At 41.3% G+C, this 23,337-nt stretch overlaps 1 protein-coding gene across 2 annotated transcripts in view; it reads right to left on the minus strand.

Annotated features, from left to right (window-relative positions):
* LOC134207700 (uncharacterized) overlaps positions 1–19,890 on the minus strand; it is a 322,256-nt gene extending 302,366 nt beyond the window's left edge. For both annotated transcript variants that reach the window (XM_062683514.1, XM_062683512.1), the window contains exon 1: positions 19,077–19,890. In XM_062683514.1, the coding sequence (XP_062539498.1) occupies positions 19,077–19,358 (282 nt within the window). In that variant the 5' untranslated portion in view covers positions 19,359–19,890. The remainder of the gene's footprint in view (positions 1–19,076) is intronic.
* Positions 19,891–23,337: the final 3,447 nt, after the last annotated feature.

The raw sequence follows: 23,337 nt of genomic DNA on the forward strand, positions 1-23,337 counted from the left end.
GAAAATTTCCTTTCCGAAATTCATAGAATTTCTGTTAGAAAATGCAGAAAAATTTCTCTTCAAAAAGTGGAGAGTATATAATCCGAAAAGAGGATATTTTTTTTCGAAATGCGGAGAATATCTTCCCAAAATTCGGAGAACGTCTCATTCAAAATTCCAAAAACAAAAAATATTCGAAAATCGGAGAATTTCTTTTCCGAAATTCTGAAAATTCATACCAAAAATCGGTAAATGTCTTTTGATTTTCAAAGAATTTTTCATCCAAAATTAGGAGAATTTCGTATTTAAAATTTGGGCTCATTAGAAATTCGGATTTTTTCCGAAATTCGGTGAATTTTTTTTCGGAAATTCGAAGAATTTCTATCCTGGAAGAAGAAGAAGATTTTCTTTTCCGAAATTCAAAGAATTCCGAAATTCGGGGAAATTTTCGAATAAAATTCGGTTTTCGAATAAAATTTCGATTTTTTTTTTCGAAATTCTAAGACTTTTTTTTTTAATATTCGGGAGAACCTCTTCCAGTTTGGGAGGTTTGAAGAATCTTTTCGACTTGAAGAATTTCTTTTCCATATTTCGGAGGTTGTTTATCCAAAATATCGAGAATTCTTTTCAGATTCTGGCACAATTTGTTTTGTGAAATTCGAGGAAATTCTTTTCCGAAAACTGAAAAAAAAAATATCTGTAATTCAGAGAATCTTTTCCAGAATTCTTCCGAAATACGTTAAAATGTTTTATTTTACGGAAAATCTGAGAATATTCGGAAGATTTAGAGAAATTCTTCCGAAATTCGAAGAAGATCATACAAATGTTTTGAGAAAATTTGAGGATTTTTTGTAAGAAATTTATAAAAAAAAATCACCAATTATTTTGAGAAAAATATTTTTCTGCATTTCGGGGATTTTTTTCCGAAATTTGATGAAAGACTTTTTACCAATTCCGAAAAAATATTCAAAATTCGAAATAGAATTCAATTATTCAGAGAAGAAAATCCGAAGAATTCAAATCTTTTGAAATTCGGAAATTCAAGATTTTTTTTCCCGAAATCCGAAAAAGAATTTCTACCAAAATAAAAAAAAAGAATCTTCCCAAATTAGAAAAAGAATTTCTTTTAAAATTGAAAGAAATTATTCTGAAATTCGATGAAGAGTTTCCTACCGGAATTTATCTCAAAATTCGAAAAAAAATCTATCGGGTTTCGAAGATATTTTTTTTTCGAATTTCGGCGGATATCTTTTCCAAAATTCGGAAAATATTCTCCGAAATTCTTAGCACTTTTTCCGAAAATCGGCAAATTCCTTCAAAAATTCAGAATTTAGTTTCCTAGATTCGGATAATTGCTTCCGAAATTCAAAGAATTTCTTTCGAAATGCGGATAATTTCTTCCGAAATTAGGAGAATTCTTTCGAAACTTCAGAAAATAATTCCCAAAAATCGGGTAGAGTATTTCGAAGCTCACAGAAATTTTTTTCCAAAAATTTGAAAACTTTTTATTCCAAATCAGGAAAATTTCTTTTCTTTCTTACCAAATGTGTAGAATTTCCTCTTCGAAACACTTTCCTGTTTTTGCAGTTCGGAAAATTTAATTTTTTCAAATTCTCTTAAATTCTTTTTTCGAATTTCGGAGAACATTTTTTTGAAATTTCAGAATTTTTGAATTTCTTCTCCTAAATTTGGAAGATTTTTTCCCGAAATTTGAAGAATTTCTTTTTTTAAATTCATAGTAGTTGTTTTTTGCAATTCGGAGAATTTTTTTCCGAAGTTCAGTTTTCTAAAATATGCAGTTTTTCCAAAGTTTTGTTTTTTTTTGGAAATTTGAAGGATTGTTTTAAGAAAATCGGAAAAATTCTTCCAAAATTTGATAATTTCTTTGAAATGTCTTCTGATTCAAATAGTTTCGGTTCCAAAATTCGAAGAATTTGTTTTGCGAAGTTCAGAGACTTTTTCCCAAATTTCTTCAGAAAATCTGAGAAATTCTTAAAAAAACATTTTTTCCCGAAATGCTAAGAAATTTTTTATTTCGAAATTTTGAAAGTTTATCCGTAATTCGAAAAATTCCTTGCCATTTCAGAAATTCAAAGAAATTTTTTTTCCGTAATTCTGAGATTTTTTTTAAATTCGTCGAATTTTCCTAAACTCGGAGATTTATTGAAAAAACCTTCGGAAATTTGCAAAACTTTTTTCAAACTTCGAAGAATTTCTTACAAAGCTCTAAGAATTGCATCCGAAATTTGAAGAATTTTCTCCAGTTTTAAGACAAAAATTACCAAAATTCTGGAATCCGGTAATTTTTTTTCGAAATTTGAAAAAAAAATCGAAAAGCGTTTTCCAATTTGAATTTTTTTTGAGATATTCAGATAATTTCTCCTGGAATTAGTAGAAAATTCTTTAAATGTAGAAGAATTCCTTGAAATTTCAAAAATTTTATTTCGAAATTCTTTAATCCGGAGAATTTTCTTTCAGTTTCAGAGATTTTTTTTCTTGAAAACTCTGAACAAAAGTTTAAATATTTTTTCAGATATTGAATGGATTTGTTTTTGGAAAAATTCTTTCAAAATTTGATAATTTCTTTCGAATATCTTCTGATTCGGAGAGTTTCTGTTCCCAAATTCGGAGAATTTATTTTCCGAAGTTCAGATATTTTCTTTCAAAATGGGCTGAGTTTCTTCTACGAAATCTGAACAATTTCTTTTCTGAAATTTACAGAATATCTTTTTTTAAAGTCGGAGTATTTCTTTTCCAAAATTCGTTACAGTTCGTAAAAAATGTTTTTTTCCGAAAGTTGGAAAAAATTTCCAAAAATCTTAGAAATAAAAAAAAATCTCCGAAATGCGTAGATTTTTTTTTTATTTTAGAGATTTCTCGCTTAACTTTTCAAAAGGACCTAAGTAACATTTTTTCATGATTTAATTTGAGTATTGCAATCAAAAGCTTTCATGTTTTTCTGTTGATTGCGCTATTCAAATTAATTCATGAAAAAAATGTTACTTAGGACCTTTTGAAAAGTTAAGCGAGATTTTTCTTCTGTAATTCGTAAAATATTTTCTCATTCCAAAAATTCAAAAAATACCGTTTCCGTAATTCTGAGATTTTTCTTAAATTCGTAAATTTTTCATAAACTCGGAGACAGTGTTGTAAAATGTCATTTGCATTCGTTTGAATAATTTTCCCAGAACTTTTTCCAGAAGGTAGCTATTGATTCATGATGTATGACGAACTTATAGCGCTTAAATGTGAGTACAACTTTGTCTAACAAGACATTGCTGTAAATATGTTATCTGGGGCATTCAAATGACATTATGTCAAATGACACGTGACATTTTGGAGAGTTTTCACCCTCTAGCCTCAGATGTTATATTTAGAGCAATGTACCCTTGGACAAAAATATAGCCCTACTCTAGCGTTATGAGTACATCTAAAATTATTGAATAAATTTGGATTCTAAAGAAAGTTATGGACAAATTAGCTAAATGACATGCAGATGACATTTTACAAGCCTGCTCGGAGATTTATTAGAAATATCTTCGGTAATTTGGAAAACCTATTCCAAACTTCGAAGAATTTCTTATAAATCTCTAAGAATTTCATCCAAAATTTGAAGAATTTTCTCCAGTTTTAAGAAAAAAAAAATACCAAAACTCTGGAATTCGGTAATTTTTTTTCAAAATTTGATATTTTTTTTAATGCGTTGTCAAAATTTGATTTTTGTTTTATGAAATTCGAATAATTTCTCCTGGAATTAATAAAAATTTCTTTAAATGTAGAAAAATTCCTTAAACTTAAAAAAAAATATTTCGAAATTCTATAATCCGGAGAATTTTCTTTCAGTTTCAGAGATTTTTTTCTTGAAAATTCTAAATTAAGTTTAGATATTTTTTTTTCAGATATTTGAAGGGATTTGTATTTCGAAAATCGGAAAAATTTTCCCAAAATTTGATAATTTCTTTTGAAATTCTTCTGATTTGGAGAGTTTCTGTTCCCAAACTCGGAGAATTTGGTTTCCAAAGTTCAGAGATTTTCTTCCAAGATGGGCTGAACTTCTTTTACGAAATCTGAAAAAAAAAATTATTCTGAAATTCACAGAATCTCTGTTTTGAAAGTCGGAGTATTTCTTTTCCAAAATTCGTTAAAGTTCGTAAAAAATGTTTTTTTTTCGAAAGTTGAAGAAATTCTTCCAAAATTATGGAAAATTTCGAAAAAAAAGTTCCCCGAATTGCTGAGATTTGTTTTCTCATTCCAAAAATTCAAAGAATATTGTTTCTGTAATTTTGAGATTTTTTTTTCACAATTCGTGGAATTTTCCTTAAATCGTAGATTTATAGGAAACTAGTCGACCCGGCAGACGTTGTCCTGCATAGTAGGCGAAAATGCGCGTTGTGAACTTCCCATGCAAAATTTCCATACGATTCTTAATTTTAGTTTTTCACGATTTACTCCATCTTACCCGTGATTTTCGCATGGGGAAATATCATATAAACCCGTCGGAAACGATAACGAAAATATCTGCTGAAGGAATGAATAAAATCCATCCAGTCGTTTTCGAGTTATGCGGATACGAACACAGACCATTTCATTTTTATATATAAGATTTGGAGAACTTTTTACAAAAATTCAAAGAATTTCATCCGTAATAAGAACAAAAATTTCTTTCAAAATTTTAGGAGGGATCCCTCATAAAATTTGAAGGTATTAATATCAAATTTCTCTATATTAAAAAAAATGTGTAGTAAAAAATCTCTTGTATTTTTTTTCGGTAAGCAAAGGAAACTTTTTTCTTAATTTCGAAGATTTTTTTTTCGAAATTCGAAGATTTCTTTTCATTAAATTCGAAAAAATTTCCTGGAATTAGTAGAAATGTTTTCAATCAGATTAAATTTATTAAAATTCCCGAGTTTATTTTTCTCAAAATTCTGTGATTAAAAGATTTCCAGTTTCAAAAATTTGCTTTATTGAAAAGTGAAACTAAAAACTATTAAATGCTGTACTCGATGAAAATAAGACACATTGCAGTAGCTTGTAATTTTCTAACGTAAAAATTGATGAAATTTTTACTGAAACTAGTTAAGAGTGTAATGTGTACATAGACAGAAGTTTATCACAAACTGTCAAGTGATTATTGAGATGACATCGCAGATTCGCCAAGAAATCGTGCAAAACCCGAAAACGTTCCGCATACGGATCGGAAAACATCTGGGAATCCATCATTCGACGGTGTCATGGGTGGTGAAATCATTCAAGGACAAGGAGACAAAACGACGCAGCGGCGGACAGGCAGCAGAAAAAAACGAATACAACTAATCCGGAGCAGGAAAGGAAGATATTGAATCTGTTCAAGCATCGATCCGAGTTGTGGCGAAGAAAGGGGTGGTTTTCATCGGGTTTGTCGAATAAAACGATGAAACATGCCGGTCTCCACGTCTCCAAGGTCAAAAGGCACCAAACCGGAACGACAAACAACATACGATAGCCAAAACTGGCGCCTAGAAGCTGTACCGAAAATGACTGATAAATAACTTCGAAATGGTTCCAAGTGAAACCTCCTATCCCGATAGTCACGTGGTAGGATAAAACATTCACAAACTGTGCGACGCCCGGATGAAGTCTACATTTAGGCGCTTACCGATCGCTAGTCGTCTGCATCTAACGTAAGAAAATCGCTCACCAAATATTGCAATGGAAAACTCTCTCCTTCTCTCATCTTCTCGCTTCTTCGTTTGAATTTCGCGTGTTTTGCTCACCAATCCAATCGTGTGAAGACGATCCGCTCTCTCGGATCACAACGGAAGAACGCGAACACAACAAAAGCACGAGAAAAAATTCCGCGCGCACTTAAATGAGAGAGGACCGCGCAAGGGGTATGCGGATCAAAAAAACGAGAGAGGCAGTGTGGAGCACTAAATAGTTAATTTATGCGTTTCTCCGCGTCCCGCCGCATCGTCGTCGTAATTCGCTCAATTCAAGCTAGTCGAGAGCTTCGCAACGCAACAGTAAAGGTTTTTGTTTTGTTTGTTTTGCTTCGTCTGCTCTTTTCGGTCGGACTGCGTACCCGCGTTGTCATCCTTATCCATGGCTTACTTTGTTGTTGTTGGTCGATTGCCATAATTTTTTATGACTTTTCATGGCGCATCATCATGCGCACGGATGCGTTTTTACGATTATTGCTTACCTTCATCAAGGTTATGTATGCAGAAGCAAATGCGTCGTTCGTCGATCAGGAGGAGGATGAGGACCGAATGAGTGTCAATTAAAAAGCGACATGCAATCGACAGATGAAACAAACAAATCGATTGTTGGCCTACTCATTGCGAATGCAGTAGGCTGTGTTTCTGGGTAAAACATTAAGAGGGGAACGAAGTTTACAATCAATTCACTTGGATCGTCGCGAAAGATCGCAGGAAGTACTTTACATTAAGTGCGATCTTCCACGATCAGAACAATTCCCGTTGATGCGTTCGCTGACGTTATTTTACTTCCTCTGATACTTCAATCCTTAAAAAATTGAAAGGTTATAATTTTACTTTAAAAAAATATTTGCAACAGACACAGTTATTTAATTGCGTATTAATATTACCTAAAGCCTTGAAGAAAACCTGAGGTGCGATTGACTTCGTCACCAGAAAGCTTATCCCCTGATAGGTAAATTACTCCGATCTATCGACGCCACTTAATCCGCCACTCTGCTGCGATAAATTAGATCACCGCTTCTACACGAAAGAAACGCGCGGCGAGAATGTGTCGCGCCTCTTCAATTTGTCGGTCACATTCCGAGTTCTAATCTAAATCGTGCAACGGTTCTTTGTTTCGAAGCGGAGTTCCGTTGTGAAGTCTTCCAGAGTGGCTAACGGATCGTGTTGAACACGGATGAATGACAAGAATGTTACGAAACGTGTAGCTGCTGCCGCTGATATTGGCCTTGGGCACTAATCCAGACATTTTTGATCGTTCCGATCCCTTAGAGTAAATATTTTGGGAGAGGATTCAGATGGTCAAACACCTAAACTGAAAAGAAGTTCCTATATTTCAACCTGGAGAGCACTGAATGCATATTCTAATTGGTTGCGTTGTAAATTTAGGATACCATTGCAGCACCACAGGAGGATCATCGCTGCAGGGCACCGTCAAGTTCATCGTAGTCGACGTCTCATGGTGTTAATGGACTGACTCTGAAGCTGCTGTTGATGCTGTCGTTAACTGATCGCTCCACTGCGGGAATTGTGCAACGATTTCTCAAAAAGACATCAACCAGTGGTGAGAATAACGAACTTGAACTTATTTAAATTTAAAGTTCGCTTCTTGTGAGAATTAGCACTGCAAGATACCTGATAAAGTAAACTGAAAAGTATGCTCCAATAAAAGCAGGTTTACTTGAACTGAAACGGCGGGTTACCGATTTTTCGACCATCACGATTCTCACAGTGCAGCCACTCGTTCTAATCTCGCCTCATTTGTTCGTTGTCATTCCGCCGCTCCGATTGGGATGCTTATTTATGAGCGTCTTGAATAACAAATACACAATCCACACGCACGGATTGCATTATGCAGCATAAGCCGATGGCCCACAGTATAGCGCCGAAGGTAAGCAGCAGTGGGATGGGCAAGAAGTCAGAAGCATGAAGCGATTTAGAATACAAAAAGAAGCTTAAACAGATGACGACATCAACTACGGGGGATTTTCTGGGGAGCCGCGTTCTTAATGGAAGCACAAATCGCTCGACAATGAACGTCCCGAGAAAAGATGTGTTTCGGAAAAAGAGACGAATAAAATCGAATTTAAATGATTTAAGGAAAGCTTCACAGTTTGCCGCAGAACCCTTTATACGAATCTATGCGAATCAATAATTTTTTTTTTCAAGTTTCAAAACGCTTGAAAAGCGAAGCCTAAAAAATCTTTAAAGAGAAGCTTCAGAATGTATCGGAGAGAGGCTACATAAAGCCCCTGAGAGAAGCATCAGAAATTGTCGAAGAAAAATCCCAGAAAATAATAAAGAAGAATAACACATTTTTTGAAAAAAGCATAAGAAAGCTTCTGATGAAGCCTCAGAGAGCTTTTGGAAGAAGTTTCAGAGCTGGTTTGAGAGAAGCTTCAAAGAGCTTCTTCGAGAAGCTTTAGAAAACTACTGAGAGAAGTCTCTGAAAGAATCTTCAGACAGCTTCTGTGTTTGAGTTTGAGAGAAGGTTCGGAAATCCTTTAAGAGAAGGATCAGAAAATATCAAAGCTTGTTCGAGCGAAACTCCAGAAAGCTTCTAACAGCAGTTTCAAAGGGCTTTTGAATAAAAGCTTCAACAAGCTTCTGAGAGAAGCTTCAAAAAAAATTTTAGAAAAGTTTTAGAAAACTTTTGGAAGAAGCTTGTAAGTGAGGCTGCAGGAAGCTTCAAAGACAAGCTTAGAAAAGCTTCTGATTGAAACTTCAAGCTTCAAAAAACTTCAGAAGCTTCTGAGAAAAGCATCAGAAAGATTCTGACAATTTGATATCGTCAGAAAATATCAAATCTGAAATTCAGATAGCGTCAGAAAACGTTAAAAAGGATTTGAAAGAGAAGCTTCAGAAAGCTACTGACATCTTCAGATTGCTTCTGGGAAAAGCATCTGAGACAAACTTCAGAAAAATTTGGAGAGAACGATGAGAAAGCTTCTGAGAGAGCTTAGCTTAGCTTAGCTTAGACTGACTGTACATATCAATGGTTGCTACTCCGTGATTGATCAGAACTGGTGCAAATTGCACTACGATCCAAGTGAATAGTGGTTGGGATTTACCAACTATTCTCGAAGTGCACGTTTCAGCAGCTCGCAAATGTTGATCAATAACGGCGCCGGCCAAGTCCTTACAGTCAGTTGGGAAAGGAGGAATGTGAGTGTGTGGTAATTGTTGCTACTAGAGACCGAGAATACCTCTGCATCTCCACATTTACCACGGGAAGGAAGTAGTGTTAGTTGGGTGGAGTAATCAGTAACATAGATCAGGATTCACCATGGAAAGTGATGTGACGTTTGAAACTTCTACACAGCAGTATTAGCATTTCCTTAATTTGTTAAATTGTTCATTCTTCGCGAGAATAAACAATCAACCGCTCAAAGTGAGCGATTGTTCATTTGAACTTCGGCTCAGGCGCCCGCGACATCATTTCATTAACGTAAGAAAAGTAAAAAAAGAAACGGGATTTAAATTGAAAATAATTGATAGTAATCGGAAAGCTAATGTTATTCAGCAACCCTTATTTTATCTCTATTTGACGTTAAGTAAGAATGTAAATTTACGTTCATTTTACATGTCGTTTATTTTGCATTACTTTCGCGCGCGTGTGTGTGTCACTTGCATTGACCAGTATACCGTAATCAGGATCTCACTGGTATTAATCCTGATGTGCCGGTTGGCACTCGTGTTGGGCTTGTGCGCTTTGAGCGGCACACGTTCGCTTCCCAGTCTACATAAAATCGCACATGGTGCAATACAAGATGCTAAATTGGAGACGATATACATACATGTTGTGTGGAAAAGTACATCTATCGCCTGCACTCCAGCATCCTACACGACACCATATACGTTCATGTGTTGACTGGGTTTGATAGGGCCTGCTTATGGACACATGCAGCTTTTGTAGAGGTTTAACAGAGCCCACTGTCAAACCCCACCACATCCTACGCAGGCCCCTAACTCGCAGTGGCCATGCGGAGGGTCGTCAAGCCCTTGGACATAGTCCCTGCTGCCCCTCATGAGAAAGCTTCTGAGAGAGGATTAAAAATGCTTCAGAAAGCTCCAGAGAGAACCTTTGGTAAATTTCTGAAAGGTTCAGAAAGTTTGTGAGTGAAGCCACAAAAACCTTAAAAAGCATCTGAGAGAAACTGCAAAAAAAAAAGTTTCAAAAAGCATCTGAGATAAAAACCTCAAGAAGCTTCTGGGAGAAGGTTCAGAAATCCTCTAAGAGAAGCTTCAGAAAGCTTTTAATAGTTCTCAACGCTTCTGAGAGGCTTCAAAGACGTCCCGAAAGCTTCTGAGACCCTTTCTGAAAGCTTCTATGGGAGAAATTGCAAAAAAAGGAGCTTCGAAAAACTTCTAAGATAAACTTCAGGAAGCTTCTAGGAGAAGATTAAAAAAATGCTCTAAGAGAAGATTCAGAAAGCTTTTGATAAATCTTAAAGCTTCTGAAAAGCTCCAAAGCTCCTAAAAAGTTTTCGAAGCATCTTAAGGCTTCAGAATGCTTCTGATGAGCTCCGAAAGCACTTAACACGTTCCGAAAGCTTCTAAAATGTTTCTGAAAAGCTTCTGAGAAGCTCGGAAAACTTCTGAGAAGCTCGGAAAACTTCTGAGAAGCTCGGAAAGCTTCTGAGAAACTAGGAAAGCATCTGAGAAGCTCGGAAAGCTACTGAGAAGCTCGGAAAGCTTGTGAGAAGCTTGGGAGCTCGGAAAGCTTCTGAGAAGCTCGGAAAGCTTCTGAGAAGCTCGGAAAGCTTCTGAGAAGCTCGGAAAGCTTCTGAGAAGCTCGGAAAGCTTCTGAGAAGCTCGGAAAGCTTCTGAGAAGCTCTGAAAGCTTCTGAGAAGTCTGCTTTGAGAAGCCTGAAAGCTCTGAGAAGCCTGGAGCTCTGAGAAGCTCGAAAGCTTCTGAGAAGCCTGGAAAGCTTCTGAGAAGCTCGAAAGCTTCTGGAGAAGCTCTGAGCTTCTGAGAAGCTCTGAAAGCTTCTGAGAAGTCTGAAAGCTTCTGAGAAGCTGAGCTTCTGAGAAGCTCGGAAAGCTTCTGAGAAGCTCGGAAAGCTTCTGAGAAGCTCCGAAAGCTTCTGAGAAGCTCCGAAAGCTTCTGAGAAGCTCCGAAAGCTTCTGAGAAGCTCCGAAAGCTTCTGAGAAGCTCCGAAAGCTTCTGAGAAGCTCCGAAAGCTTCTGAGAAGCTCCGAAAGCTTCTGAGAAGCTCCGAAAGCTTCTGAGAAGCAACGAAGGCTACTGAGAAGCTTCGAAAGCTACTGAGAAACTCCGAAAACTTCTGAGAAGCTCTGAAAGCTTCTGAGAAGCTCTGAAAGCTTCTGAGAAGCTCTGAAAGCTTCTGAGAAGCTCTGAAAGCTTCTGAGAAGCTCTGAAAGCTTCTGAGAAGCTCTGAAAGCTTCTGAGAAGCTCTGAAAGCTTCTGAGAAGCTCTGAAAGCTTCTGAGAAGCTGTCAAAGCTTCTGAGAAAGTCGGAAAACTTCTGAGAAGCCTTCCTGAGAAGCCTGGAAAGCTTCTGAGAAGCTCAGAATGTTTCTGAGAAGCTTGGAAAGCTTCTGAGAAGCCTGGAAAGCTTCCAGCTCGGAAAGCTTCTGAGAAGCTCAGGAAAGCTTCTGAGAAGCCTGGAAAGCTTCTGAGAAGCTCAGAGCTTCTGAGAAGCTCTGAGCTTCTGAGAAGCTCCGAAAGCTTCTGAGAAGCTCCGAAAGCTACTGAGAAGCTCCGAAAACTTCTGAGAAGCTCGGACAGCTTCTGAGAAGCTCGGACAGCTTCTGAGAAGCTCGGACAGCTTCTGAGAAACTCGGACAGCTTCTGAGAAACTCGGAAAGCTTCTGAGAAGCTCGGAAAGCTTCTGAGAAGCTCGGAAAGCTTTTGAGAAGTTCGGAAAGCTTCTGAAAACTCAGAAAGCTTCTGAGAAGCAGGAAAACTTCTGAAGCTCGGAAAGCTTTTGAGAAGTTCGGAAAGCCTCTGAGAAGCTCCGAAAGCTTCTGAGAAAGCTCCGAAAGCTTCTGAGAAGCAACGAAGGCTACTGAGAAGCTTCGAAAGCTACTGAGAAACTCCGAAAACTTCTGAAAAGCTCCGAAAGCTTCTGAGAAGCTCCGAAAGCTTCTGAGAAGCTCCGAAAGCTACTGAGAAGCTCCGAAAACTTCTGAGAAGCTCGGACAGCTTCTGAGAAGCTCGGACAGCTTCTGAGAAGCCTGGAAAGCTTCTGAGAAGCTCGGAGCTTCTGAGAAGCTCTGGAGCTGAGAAGCTCAGAGCTTCTGGAAAGCTTCTGAGAAGCCTGGAAAGCTTCTGAGAAGCCTGGAAAGCTTCTGAGAAGCTCGGAAAGCTTCTGAGAAGCTCAGAGCTTCTGAGAGCTCTGGAAAGCTTCTGAGATTTCTGGAAGCTCGAGAAGCTTCTGAGAAGCCTGGACAGCTTCTGAGAAGCTCGTGCAGCTTCTGAGAAGCTCGAGCTTCTGAGAAGCTGGAAAGCTTCTGAGAAGCTCGGACAGCTTCTGAGAAGCTCGGACAGCTTCTGAGAAGCTCGGACAGCTTCTGAGAAGCTCGGACAGCTTCTGAGAAACTCGGACAGCTTCTGAGAAACTCGGAAAGCTTCTGAGAAGCTCGGAAAGCTTCTGAGAAGCTCGGAAAGCTTCTGCGAAGCTCGGAAAGCTTCTGCGAAGCTCGGAAAGCTTCTGAGAAGCTCGGAAAGCTTCTGAGAAGCTTGGGAGCTCGGAAAGCTTCTGAGAAGCTCGGAAAGCTTCTGAGAAGCTCGGAAAGCTTCTGAGAAGCTCGGAAAGCTTCTGAGAAGCTCGGAAAGCTTCTGAGAAGCTCGGAAAGCTTCTGAGAAGCTCGGAAAGCTTCTGAGAAGCTCGGAAAGCTTCTGAGAAGCTCGGAAAGCTTCTGAGAAGCTCGGAAAGCTTCTGAGAAGCTCGGAAAGCTTCTGAGAAGCTCGGACAGCTTCTGAGAAGCTCGGAAAGCTTCTGAGAAGCTCGGAAAGCTTCTGAGAAGCTCGGAAAGCTTCTGAGAAGCTCGGAAAGCTTCTGAGAAGCTCCAAAAGCTTCTGAGAAACTCCAAAAGCTTCTGAGAAGCTCCAAAAGCTTCTGATAAACTCCAAAAGCTTTTGAAAAGCTCCAAAAGCCTCTGAGAAACTCCAAAAGCTTCTGATAAGCTCGGAAAGCTTCTGAGAAGCTCGGAAAGCTTCTGAGAAGCTCGGAAAGCTTCTGAGAAGCTCGGAAAGCTTCTGAGAAGCTCTGAAAGCTTCTGAGAAGCTCGGAAAGCCTCTGAGAAACTCCAAAAGCTTCTGATAAGCTCGGAAAGCTTCTGAGAAGCTCGGAAAGCTTATGAAAAGCTCGGAAAGCTTCTGAGAAGCTCGGAAAGCTCGGAAAGCTTCTGAGAAGCTCGGAAAGCTTCTGAAAAGCTCGGAAAGCTTCTGAGAAGCTCGGAAAGCTTCTGAGAAGCTCAGAAGCTTCTGAGAAGCTCGGAAAGCTTTTGCGAAGCTCGGACAGCTTCTGAGAAGCTCGGACAGCTTCTGAGAAGCTCGTACAGCTTCTGAGAAGCTCGGAAAGCTTCTGAAAAGCTCGGAAAGCTTCTGAGAAGCTCGGACAGCTTCTGAGAAGCTCAGGAAGCTTCTGAGAAGCTCTGACAGCTTCTGAGAACTCGGAAAGCTTCTGAGAAGCTGGAAAGCTTCTGAGAAGCCTGAAAACTCTGAGAAGCTCGGACAGCTTCTGAGAAGCTCGGACAGCTTCTGAGAAACCTCGGAAAGCTTCTGAGAACCTGGAAAGCTTCTGAGAAGCTCGGAAAGCTTCTGAGAAGCTCGGAAAGCTTCTGAGAAGCTCGGAAAGCTTCTGAGAAGCTCGGAAAGCTTCTGAGAAGCTCGGAAAGCTTCTGAGAAGCTCGGAAAGCTTCTGAGAAGCTCGGAAAGCTTCTGAGAAGCTCGGAAAGCTTCTGAGAAGCTCGGAAAGCTTCTGAGAAGCTCGGAAAGCTTCTGAGAAGCTCGGAAAGCTGAGAAGCTCGGAAGCTTCTGAGCAGCCTGGACAGCTCTGAGAAACTCGAAAGCTTCTGAGAAACTCGCTTCTGAGAAACCTGAAAGCTTCTGAGAACCTGAAAGCTTCTGAGAAGCCTGGAAAGCTTCTGATAAGCTCGGAAAGCTTCTGAGAAGCTCAGGAAGCTTCTGAGCAGCTCGGACAGCTTCTGAGAAGCTCGGACAGCTTGAGAAATTTGGAAAGCTTCTGAGAAACCTGAAAGCTTGAGAAACTCCGAAAGCTTCTGAGAACTCAGCTTTGAGAAACCTGAAAGCTCTGAGAAACCTGAAAGCTTCTGAGAAACCTGAAAGCTTCTAAGAAGCCTCGGAAAGCTTGAAAGCTCAAAGCTCTGAGAAGCTCTCAAAGCTTCTGAGTAGCTCTCAAAGCTTCTGAGAAGCCTGAAAGCTTGAGAAGTTTGGAAAGCTCTGCAAAGCTTGAAAGCTCAAAGCTTCTGAAAGCTCAAAGCTTCTGAGAAGCCTCAGCTGAGAAGCCTCAAAGCTTCTGAGAAGCTCAAAGCTTCTGAGAAGCTCAAAGCTTCTTGGAGAAGCCTCAAAGCTCTGAGAAGTTCAGCTTCTGAGCTCTCAAAGCTTCTAGAAGCTCTCAAAGCCTGAGAAGCTCTGTGCTTCTGAGAAGCCTCAAAGCTCTGAGAAGCTCAAAGCTTCTGAGGTTCTCAAAGCTTCTGAGTAGCTCAGCTTTGAGAAGCTTCAGCTTGAGAGCTCTCAAAGCTCTGAGAAGCCTCAGCTCTGAGTAGCTCCTGTGCTCTGGAGCTCCTCAAAGCTCTGAGAAGCTCCAGCCTGAGAGCCCTGGAGAGCTCAAAGCTCCTGAGAAGCTCAAAGCCTGAGAGCCCAAAGCTCTTGAGAGCCCAGCTTCCTGAGAAGCCCCAAAGCTCTGAGAAGCTCAAAGCTCTGAGAAGTCTCAAAGCTCTGAGCTTCCCTGAGAAGCCTCAGAAGCTCAGCTTCTGAGAGCTTCCCAAAGCTCTGAGAAGCCCCAAAGCTCTGAGAGCTCTCAAAGCTCTGAGAAGCTCCCCAAAGCTCTGAGAAGCTCTCAAAGCTCTGGAGAAGCTCAAAGCCTTCCTGAGAAGCTCAAAGCTTCCTGAGAGCTCTCAAAGCCTGAGAAGCCCCAAAGCTCTGAGAAGCCCCTCAAAGCCTCCTGAGGCTCCCAAAGCTCTGAGGCCTCCCAAAGCTCTGAGAAGCCTCAGCTTCTGAGAGGCTCTCAAAGCTCTGAGAGCTCAAGCTTCCTGAGAAGCTCGCAAAGCTCTGAGAAGCCTGCAAAGCTCTGAGAAGCCTGTGCTCTGAAAGCTCCCAGCTCTGAGAAGCTCCAAAGCTCTGAGAGCTCAAAGCTCTGAGAAGCTCCTCAAAGCTCTGAGAAGCCCTCAAAGCTCTGAGAAGCTCTCAAAGCTCTGAGAAGCCTCAAAGCTTCTGAGGAGCCTCAAAGCTCTGAGAAGCCTCAAAGCTCCTGAGAAGCTCCTCAAAGCTCTGAGAAGCTCCTCAGCTCTGAGAGCTCTGCTCTGGAGGCCTCAAAGCTCTTGAGAAGCCTCAAAGCTCTGAGAAGCCTCAAAGCTCTGAGAAGCTCCCAAAGCTCTGAGAAGCTTCCCAAAGCTCTGAGAAGCCTCAAAGCTCTGAGAGCTGGAGCTCAAAGCTCTGAGAAGCTCCCAAAGCTCTGAGAAGCTCCTCAAAGCTCTGAGAAGCCTCAAAGCCTGAGAAGCTCTCAAAGCTCTGGAGAAGCTCAGCCTGAGAAGCCTCAAAGCTGAGAAGCTCCTCAAAGCTCTGGAGAAGCTCCTGCTTCCTGAGAAGCCTCAAAGCTCTGAGAAGCTCCCAAAGCTTCTGAGAAGCCTCAAAGCTCTGAGAGAGCCTCAAAGCTCTGGAGAAGCCTCAAAGCTCTGAGAAGCCTCTCAAAGCTCTGAGAAGCCTCAAAGCTCTGAGAAGCCTCAGCCTGAGTGCCTCCCAGCTCTGGAGAAGCTCCCAAAGCTCTGAGAGTCTCAAAGCCTGAGAAGCCTCAAAGCTCTGAGAAGCTCAGCTTCTGAGAGTTTCAAAGCTTCTGAGAAGCTCAAAGCTTGAGAAGCTTCTCAGCTCTGAGAAGCCTCAGCTCTGAGAAGCTCTCAAAGCTCTGAGAGCCTCAAAGCTTCTGAGAAGCTCCCAAAGCTTCCTGAGAAGCCTCAAAGCTTCTGGAGAAGCTCTCAAAGCTCTGAGAAGCTCTCAAAGCTCTGAGAAGCCTCAAAGCTTCTGAGAAGCTCTCAAAGCCTGGAGAAGCCTCAAGCTTCCTGGAGAAGCCCCAAAGCTCTGAGAAGCCTCAAAGCTCTGAGTAGCTCAAAGCTTCTGAGAGCCTCAAAGCTTCCAGAAGCCTCAAAGCTTCTGAGAAGCTCAAAGCTTCTGAGAAGCTTCCCAAAGCTTCTGAGAAGCTCGGAAAGCTTCTGAGAAGCTCGGAAAGCTTCTGAGAAGCTCGGAAAGCTTATGAGAAGCTCTCAAAGCTTCTGAGAAGCTCTCAAAGCTTCTGAGAAGCTCTCAAAGTTTCTGAGAAGCTCTCAAAGCTTCTGAGAAGCTCTTAAAGCTTCTGAGAAGCTGTCAAAACTTCTGCTGAGAAGCTGCCAAAGCTTCTGCTGAGAAGCTGTAAAAGCTACGGCTGAGAAGCTGTCAAAGCTTCTGCTGAGAAGCTCTAAAAGCTTTTGAGCAGCCTTAAAATTTTCTGAAAAGGTCTTAAAGCTTCTGGTATGCTCTGATGTTTAAAGTTATGAAAGTTTCTGAGAAGCTCTTAAAGCTTCTGAGAAGCTGTCAAAGCTTCTGCTGAGAAGCTGTCAAAGCTTCTGCTGAGAAGCTGTCAAAGCTTCTGCTGAGAAGCTCTCAAAGCTTCTGAGAAGCTCTAAAAGCTTCTGAGAAGCCTTAAAATTTTCTGAAAAGGTCTTAAAGCTTCTGGTATGCTCTGATGTTAAAAGTTATGAAAGCTTTTGAGAAGCTCTTAAAGCTTCTGAGAAGCTCTTAAAGCTTCTGCTGAGAAGCTGTTAAAGCTTCTGCTGAGAAGCTGTTAAAGCTTCTGCTGAGAAGCTGTTAAAGCTTCTGCTGAGAAGCTGTTAAAGCTTCTGCTGAGAAGCTGTTAAAGCTTCTGCTGAGAAGCTGTCAAAGGTTCTGCTGAGAAGCTGTCAAAGCTTCTGCTGAGAAGCTGCCAAAGCTTCTGCTGAGAAGCTGCCAAAGCTTCTGCTGAGAAGCTGCCAAAGCTTCTGCTGAGAAGCTGTCAAAGCTTCTGCTGAGAAGCTGTCAAAGCTTCTGCTGAGAAGCTGTCAAAGCTTCTGCTGAGAAGCTGTCAAAGCTTCTGCTGAGAAGCTGTCAAAGCTTCTGCTGAGAAGCTGTCAAAGCTTCTGCTGAGAAGCTGTCAAAGCTTCTGCTGAGAAGCTGCCAAAGCTTCTGCTTAGAAGCTGCCAAAGCTTCTGCTTAGAAACTGCCAAAGCTTCTGCTGAGAAGCTGCCAAAGCTTCTGCTGAAAAGCTGCCAAAGCTTCTGCTGAGAAGCTGTCAAAGCTTCTGCTGAGAAGCTGTCAAAGCTTCTGCTGAGAAGCTGCCAAAGCTTCTGCTGAGAAGCTGTCAAAGCTTCTGCTGAGAAGCTGTCAAAGCTTCTGCTGAGAAGCTGCCAAAGCTTCTGCTGAGAAGCTGTCAAAGCTTCTGCTGAGAAGCTGTCAAAGCTTCTGCTGAGAAGCTGTCAAAGCTTCTGCTGAGAAGCTGCCAAAGCTTCTGCTGAGAAGCTGCCAAAGCTTCTGCTGAGAAGCTGCCAAAGCTTCTGCTTAGAAGCTGCCAAAGCTTCTGCTGAGAAGCTGCCAAAGCTTCTGCTGAGAAGCTGCCAAAGCTTCTGCTGAGAAGCTGCCAAAGCTTCTGCTGAGAAGCTGTCAAATCTTCTGCTGAGAAGCTGTCAAAGATTCTGCTGAGAAGCTGTCAAATCTTCTGAGGAGCTCTCAAAGCTTCTAAGCTAAGGTTCAGAAAGCTTAAGAAAGCTTCTGGGCTGCAGAGCTTCTGAGACAAGTTTCAAGAAAACTTATGAAAGAAGCTTCAGAGAGCTTCTAAACGACATATCATAACGCTACTGAGAGAAGCTTTAGAAAGCTTCTGAGAGAAGTTTTATCAGGCTTCTCAGAGAAGCTTTAGAAAGCTTCAAAAGATTCTAAGATTAAATTCAAAAAGCGTCTGAGAAGCTCCCAAAGCTGTAAATAATAACTCTGGGAAAAACAATTTACTACAATATTTTACCTTTAACAAATTATTGTTAGAATCAAAAACTAATATACTAATATACAATGTTTTAAAAAAATTTTAAACGTCTGCCCAAGTTTGCTTCTCAACTTTGCTTTGCTATTGCTAAAATAGCTTCCCATAAAATGCTTCAGAACATAACTTTCTGAAAGAAGCTTCAAAACGTTAGTAGTTTTCAGAACATGATTAGAGAAGCTTTGCGGAGTCTTTAAGAAGCAATAAATGTGAAGAATGGCGCCGTAGAGATTCCTAACGATTTCCTGGAGAAACGGCATCGAATAAATTCTAATAAAACCAAATTTCATTCAAGAGTCAGAAATGGTTCTAACCTTCCCCGTGTTGTAATCTCAAATATTTTATCTATTACAGGACGGAAGTGCACTATTTTCTGTGTAGGTGTACGTTTATCACATAATCGCAACCGGCAGATTCATAAATAATGAGCCTAAATTGCTTCCAAGCGGTAGCCGGCAGTCACGCAGTAGCGGCAACAACGAATACGACGAATGGCTCGCTGCCACCGAGAATGGTGCGCGGCCAGTCGTTCAAACCAATGACGCGCCCGCGGTCTGCTCCATAATGGATGAAATTTTATTAATTCAAAATGCGACATTTGCTGGAATTTATGGGTCGCAATTTGGCTACGGGCGGCAATACACATAAATATATTGTGTGAATGCAAACACTCGCGCACGAGCCGAAGTACCTCGTTGATTCCGAAATGGTTCGGCGTTAATAATTTTAATTTTATTGATATTCGCTCGATTATGTCGTTTGGTGGCACACGGGTGACGTGCGTTCGACAGCAATTTTGAGATAGGTGACACTCGTGGGTGGCTACATAATCCTTTCATAATTGCATTTTTAGCTTAAGGTCTCTGATTGAGTCATTGATTTCCAATTTCAGAAAAACATGTCAACAACGTGCTTGCTTTCTCTATTGAGTCATTCAGAAAAGTAGCAAACATCGCTCATCTTCAACCATTCGAAACGTACAAATTAGCGACTCGATTTCGCCACGCCTCTTCTTTCGCCGAACAAATCAATCACTGAAGTGTTTAGGACCTCTCAAAAATTAGCCAACGATCCCCTCACACTCAAACGAGTTGCCATAAATGGCGAATCGAAAATGCCAACAAAACAGCAAAGTAGGCAAACACTTACCTGATTGCTAGATGGTTGCAGGGCAGCCTGGGAAACTCCGGCACCGGTCGCTACGATCACTTGCGGCTGAAGATGCTGATGCTGCTGCTGCTGCTGTTGCGGCTGTTGTTGATGAAGCTGAGGTTGCTGCGATGGAACTTGGTGCACAACTGCTTGCGCTATGATGCTCCTTGGCTGAGGAACCGGTGGAGCAGGTAGGGACGAAGTCCTTACCGACGGCATAGGCGGAGGGCCTGCGCCGCCATTTCCACCACCGCCCCCAGTGGGATCCATATCGGCCATGACAGAGAGGTTCGATTGATTCTGCTACTTCCGTTTACACGATTGCACACTGTTTACCGACGATAGTTGTCCGACAACGCCGAAGATCGAGGCCACGGGCAATTACGCAATAAAACGTAACTCACACGCGGGATTAACCCCGAAGCCGGCGGCTACATTTTACGATGCTGGGAGAAGGGATTCGGTGATTGCGAGGTGCGTGTGGTACGTCGTCCAGTTTGGAACCGTGATTCATCACCGCCGGCGAGCCGCCATTCCCAAAGCCAAGGGCACCCGTCGAAGCCGTCGAACCGTCATATTCTGTCCGGTCGGTCCCGTCCCGAGGTTTCTTATTGTGAGGGTGTCCAAGAGTGGGTCTCTCTGGCTCTTATCTCGACGCTGTCGTCGGCAAGGTTACCGAGCCTACTAAGACGATCGCTGGTTTCTGCGATTCTTTTTCTTTTTCACCAAATAAGGGTGGCCTGCTTCCTTGTTGTTCGGCTGCTTTGGTAACAAGACGTCAACCCACACGGAGGAGAACACGCCGTCGTTGCCTAAAAAGGGACAAAAAACAAAACGCTTAATTAGTGTCAGTGGTAAAGGGCAAACCTATAAAACATTCAATGAAGCAGCGCGCGATCGCGCGAGGAATTCGATAATTACAAATCGAGTGGCACCGATCATAAAGCAATTAAAAACTCGTAAAATAGAGTTTCCCCCGGATCGATATGATGTTTTCCAGTTTCGAACAGTCGTAAAAATGCGCGCGCCGCCGTTTGGGCTTGCTTCCACAGCCAACCAACCGGCAGTAAACATTCAACATTCTCAAAGCATTACATTGTGATCGTGTTGATTTATGTGTACTCCTCCGCATACTTCCGATGCCTCGCCTCCGTACCACCGGCACGGCAACAACCAAGTTCTAGAACTCAGTCAGTCAATGGTTATCGTCGGCGTCGTCGCTGCCACAATAAAAATGTGACGGTTATGTGGCACTTTCAAGATCACTCTCGCCGGGCACAAAAGGCGCGCGGGAATGGGGAAACCCTCTTGCATCAAACGATCAGCGAACATGCGCTGAATGCAGTCGATTGTTTAGGCGGCAGTGCAACGTTGGTTTATCGAAGCATACCGGGCGGGGACGAGTTAGAAGACGGTATGGCATCTTGGCATTGAGCGATAATGGCCTGCTCCGATGTGAACGAATTGATAAGAGATTTGCTGAAAGTAGGTACGAGTCGCGAAGCGTTATCCGATGAGAACTTCAGACGCCGAAAGCCATAAGGAGTTTGAAGCTGAAATCGGAGCGGAGTGCTGGATCTAGTATTTGTTATACCTACAAGCAGAAAACATTTCCACAAAAAGTTTTTATTGCATTTTTCTTCACAGTCTCTGATTTTATTACATCGGAAACTGGATGGAAACAGCAGTGTACTGGCAAAAATGGTGAGATTCTTCTTGATCTGTTTCTCATTACTGTAATGTTATCAATAGTGAGTACGCATGATAACAATAAAAAAAACGACAGAGAATAAGTCAAAATCGTTCCTTGTTCAAATATCATTAATTTTGGAGCATGTTATTAAGAAGGGAACAAATATCCTAGGACGTCTGGATTTTCCGGGCAGGATTTTCCTCCTAATCCCTTGCAATATCTTAAGTATTTAACATGATTTGCCCACTAAAAAATAATAGCTTATTAAAGTGCTGATAGTAGGTAGGTGCGGCGTAATCACCCTGATGCGACATCTATACCGATTGTAAAGTATAGACGCCACGTCACTATAATTTTCGATCAAAAGTTACGGTGCGCTACTAGACCGTTATTATTATAAGTAACATTTTTTCATGAATTAATTTGAGTACTGCAATCAAAAGCTTTCATATTGGTCTGTTGAAAGCACTACTCAAATTAATTCATCAATTAAAATGTTACTTAGGTCCTTTTGAAAAGTTAAGCGAGAAATATCCATCAAAATCAAGTACAGAGCTCGATTCCTGTGGTAATTATGCACCTCTGGACCAATTTAAAAAAAAGTCCCTAGGAGGAATCTCGAGAAATCTTGATTTGAAGTTTTTAGTTAAGAAATTTCAAAAGAATCTATATAAGAATCCAAAAATATTACCAAAAAACCAAGATTGGTCTACCTAGCAGTTTCTCGTATATTATTAAACAATCCAACCCGGAAATTAAAAAAAAAAGTTGAGCTTTTTGGTGGAATGTCTTCACTTGTCATAAGACTAGTTTGTTAATTCCACCACTTAATTGTACCTTGACAGATACGTATTTCGATTTCAACAGTAAGGTCGTTTCCAGTGTCTCGTCATGTCGAGTGTCGAGTCAAGTACGAGACACTGAAGACGACCTTACTGTTGAGGTGGAAATACGTATCTGTCAAGGTATAATTAAGTGGTGGAATTAAACGGGTTGTAGAAACTCGTCCTTTAAAGCTACAGAAGCGTTATGGCGTTATGAACGTAACTTGCATGCTATCAAAGCTTGTGTTGCATTTGCTGTACTCAAGTCTTGTATTAAAGCGAGTAGAGCTTGCATGGATTGATTCTACAAGGCGTTTTATAGCATGTTATGACTTATTCACGATGAATCATAACTATTTGAATATTTAGAATTTTTCGGAATGTGCAATCGTTTAGAAATTCAATAGTGACCAACTACGCTTTATACTTTGTCGATTGCAGCTTGCTGCGAGAGAATCGATTAAGAATTACTATGTGAAAAATTGGCCAATGTTTTTTATGGCACATGTGCACACACACATACACTCGCTCAGTTCGTCAAGCTGAGTCGATTGGTATATAACACTATGGGTCTCTGAGCCTTCTATAAAAAGTTCGATTTTGGAGTGAAATGATAGCCGTACGTCGTACGAGAAAGGCAAAACCACAAAAACGTCCAAAAAGGTGTCCAAGTTGTTTTCAATCAGTTTGCATTTGTTGCCATTTCATTCATTTCATTAATTAAGTTTTAACATCTAAACAAATAACACTGAATCAACAATTTCACATCACAATACACACAATACTCCATCGCCAAGTCGTTCTGTATCTGGTCAGCTCACCTCGCTCGCTGCGCTGCAAGCCTTCTTGTACATGCCGGGTTGGAAGCAAACATTATATTTGCAAGGTTGCTGTCCGGCATCCTTGCAATATGCCCTGCCCATCGTACTGAGTTCACCATAGAACTGTGCGAGCTCGTGGATCATCCTTCGCTGCCACAGACCATTCTCTTGTACAAGGTTAAAGAAGATCATAAGCACGCGTTGCATTTACTATAACTATAAATATTTACAACTGACTTATCTTACCAAACTGACTTAACCCTTTATAAGGCAGTGGCAACTATATTGCCACCAAAAAATTATATGTTTTTCTGGTTGTTAACGAGAGCTCTAATTATTATTTTCCATATTTGCTACCTAGTAACACCCCAGATGAATTTGAGCAATGATAATTATTATTTATTATTTATTTCTGTGGCCTGTGCGGTACATAAAAGTCTTCTCCATTCGGCTCGGCCCATGGCTACACGTCGCCAACCACACATTCTACGGAGGGTCCGCAAGTCATCTTCCACCTGATCGATCCACCTTGCTCGCTGCGCACTTCGCCTTCTTGTGCCCGTCGGATCGTTGTCGAGAACTATTTTCACCAGGTTACTGTCCGACATTCTGGCTACATGTCCGGCCCACCGTAGTCGTCCGATTTTCGCGGTGTGAACGATGGATGGTTTTCCCAGCAGCTCATGGAACTGGTGGTTCATTCGCTTCCTCCACGTGGTTCATTCGCTGCACCCCACCGTAGATGGTACGCAGCACTTTCCTTTCGAAATCTCCAAGTGCGCGTTGGCCCTCTACGAGCATCGTCTAGGTCTCGTGTCCGTAGAGGACTACCGGTCTAATGAGCGTTTTGTAGATTGTCAGTTTGGTACGGCGGCGAACTCTATTCGATACGGAGTCCAAAGTACGTACGATTTCCAGTC

This window comes from Armigeres subalbatus, chromosome 1 (assembly GCF_024139115.2).
Source record: "Armigeres subalbatus isolate Guangzhou_Male chromosome 1, GZ_Asu_2, whole genome shotgun sequence".
Lineage (NCBI taxonomy): Eukaryota > Metazoa > Arthropoda > Insecta > Diptera > Culicidae > Armigeres > Armigeres subalbatus.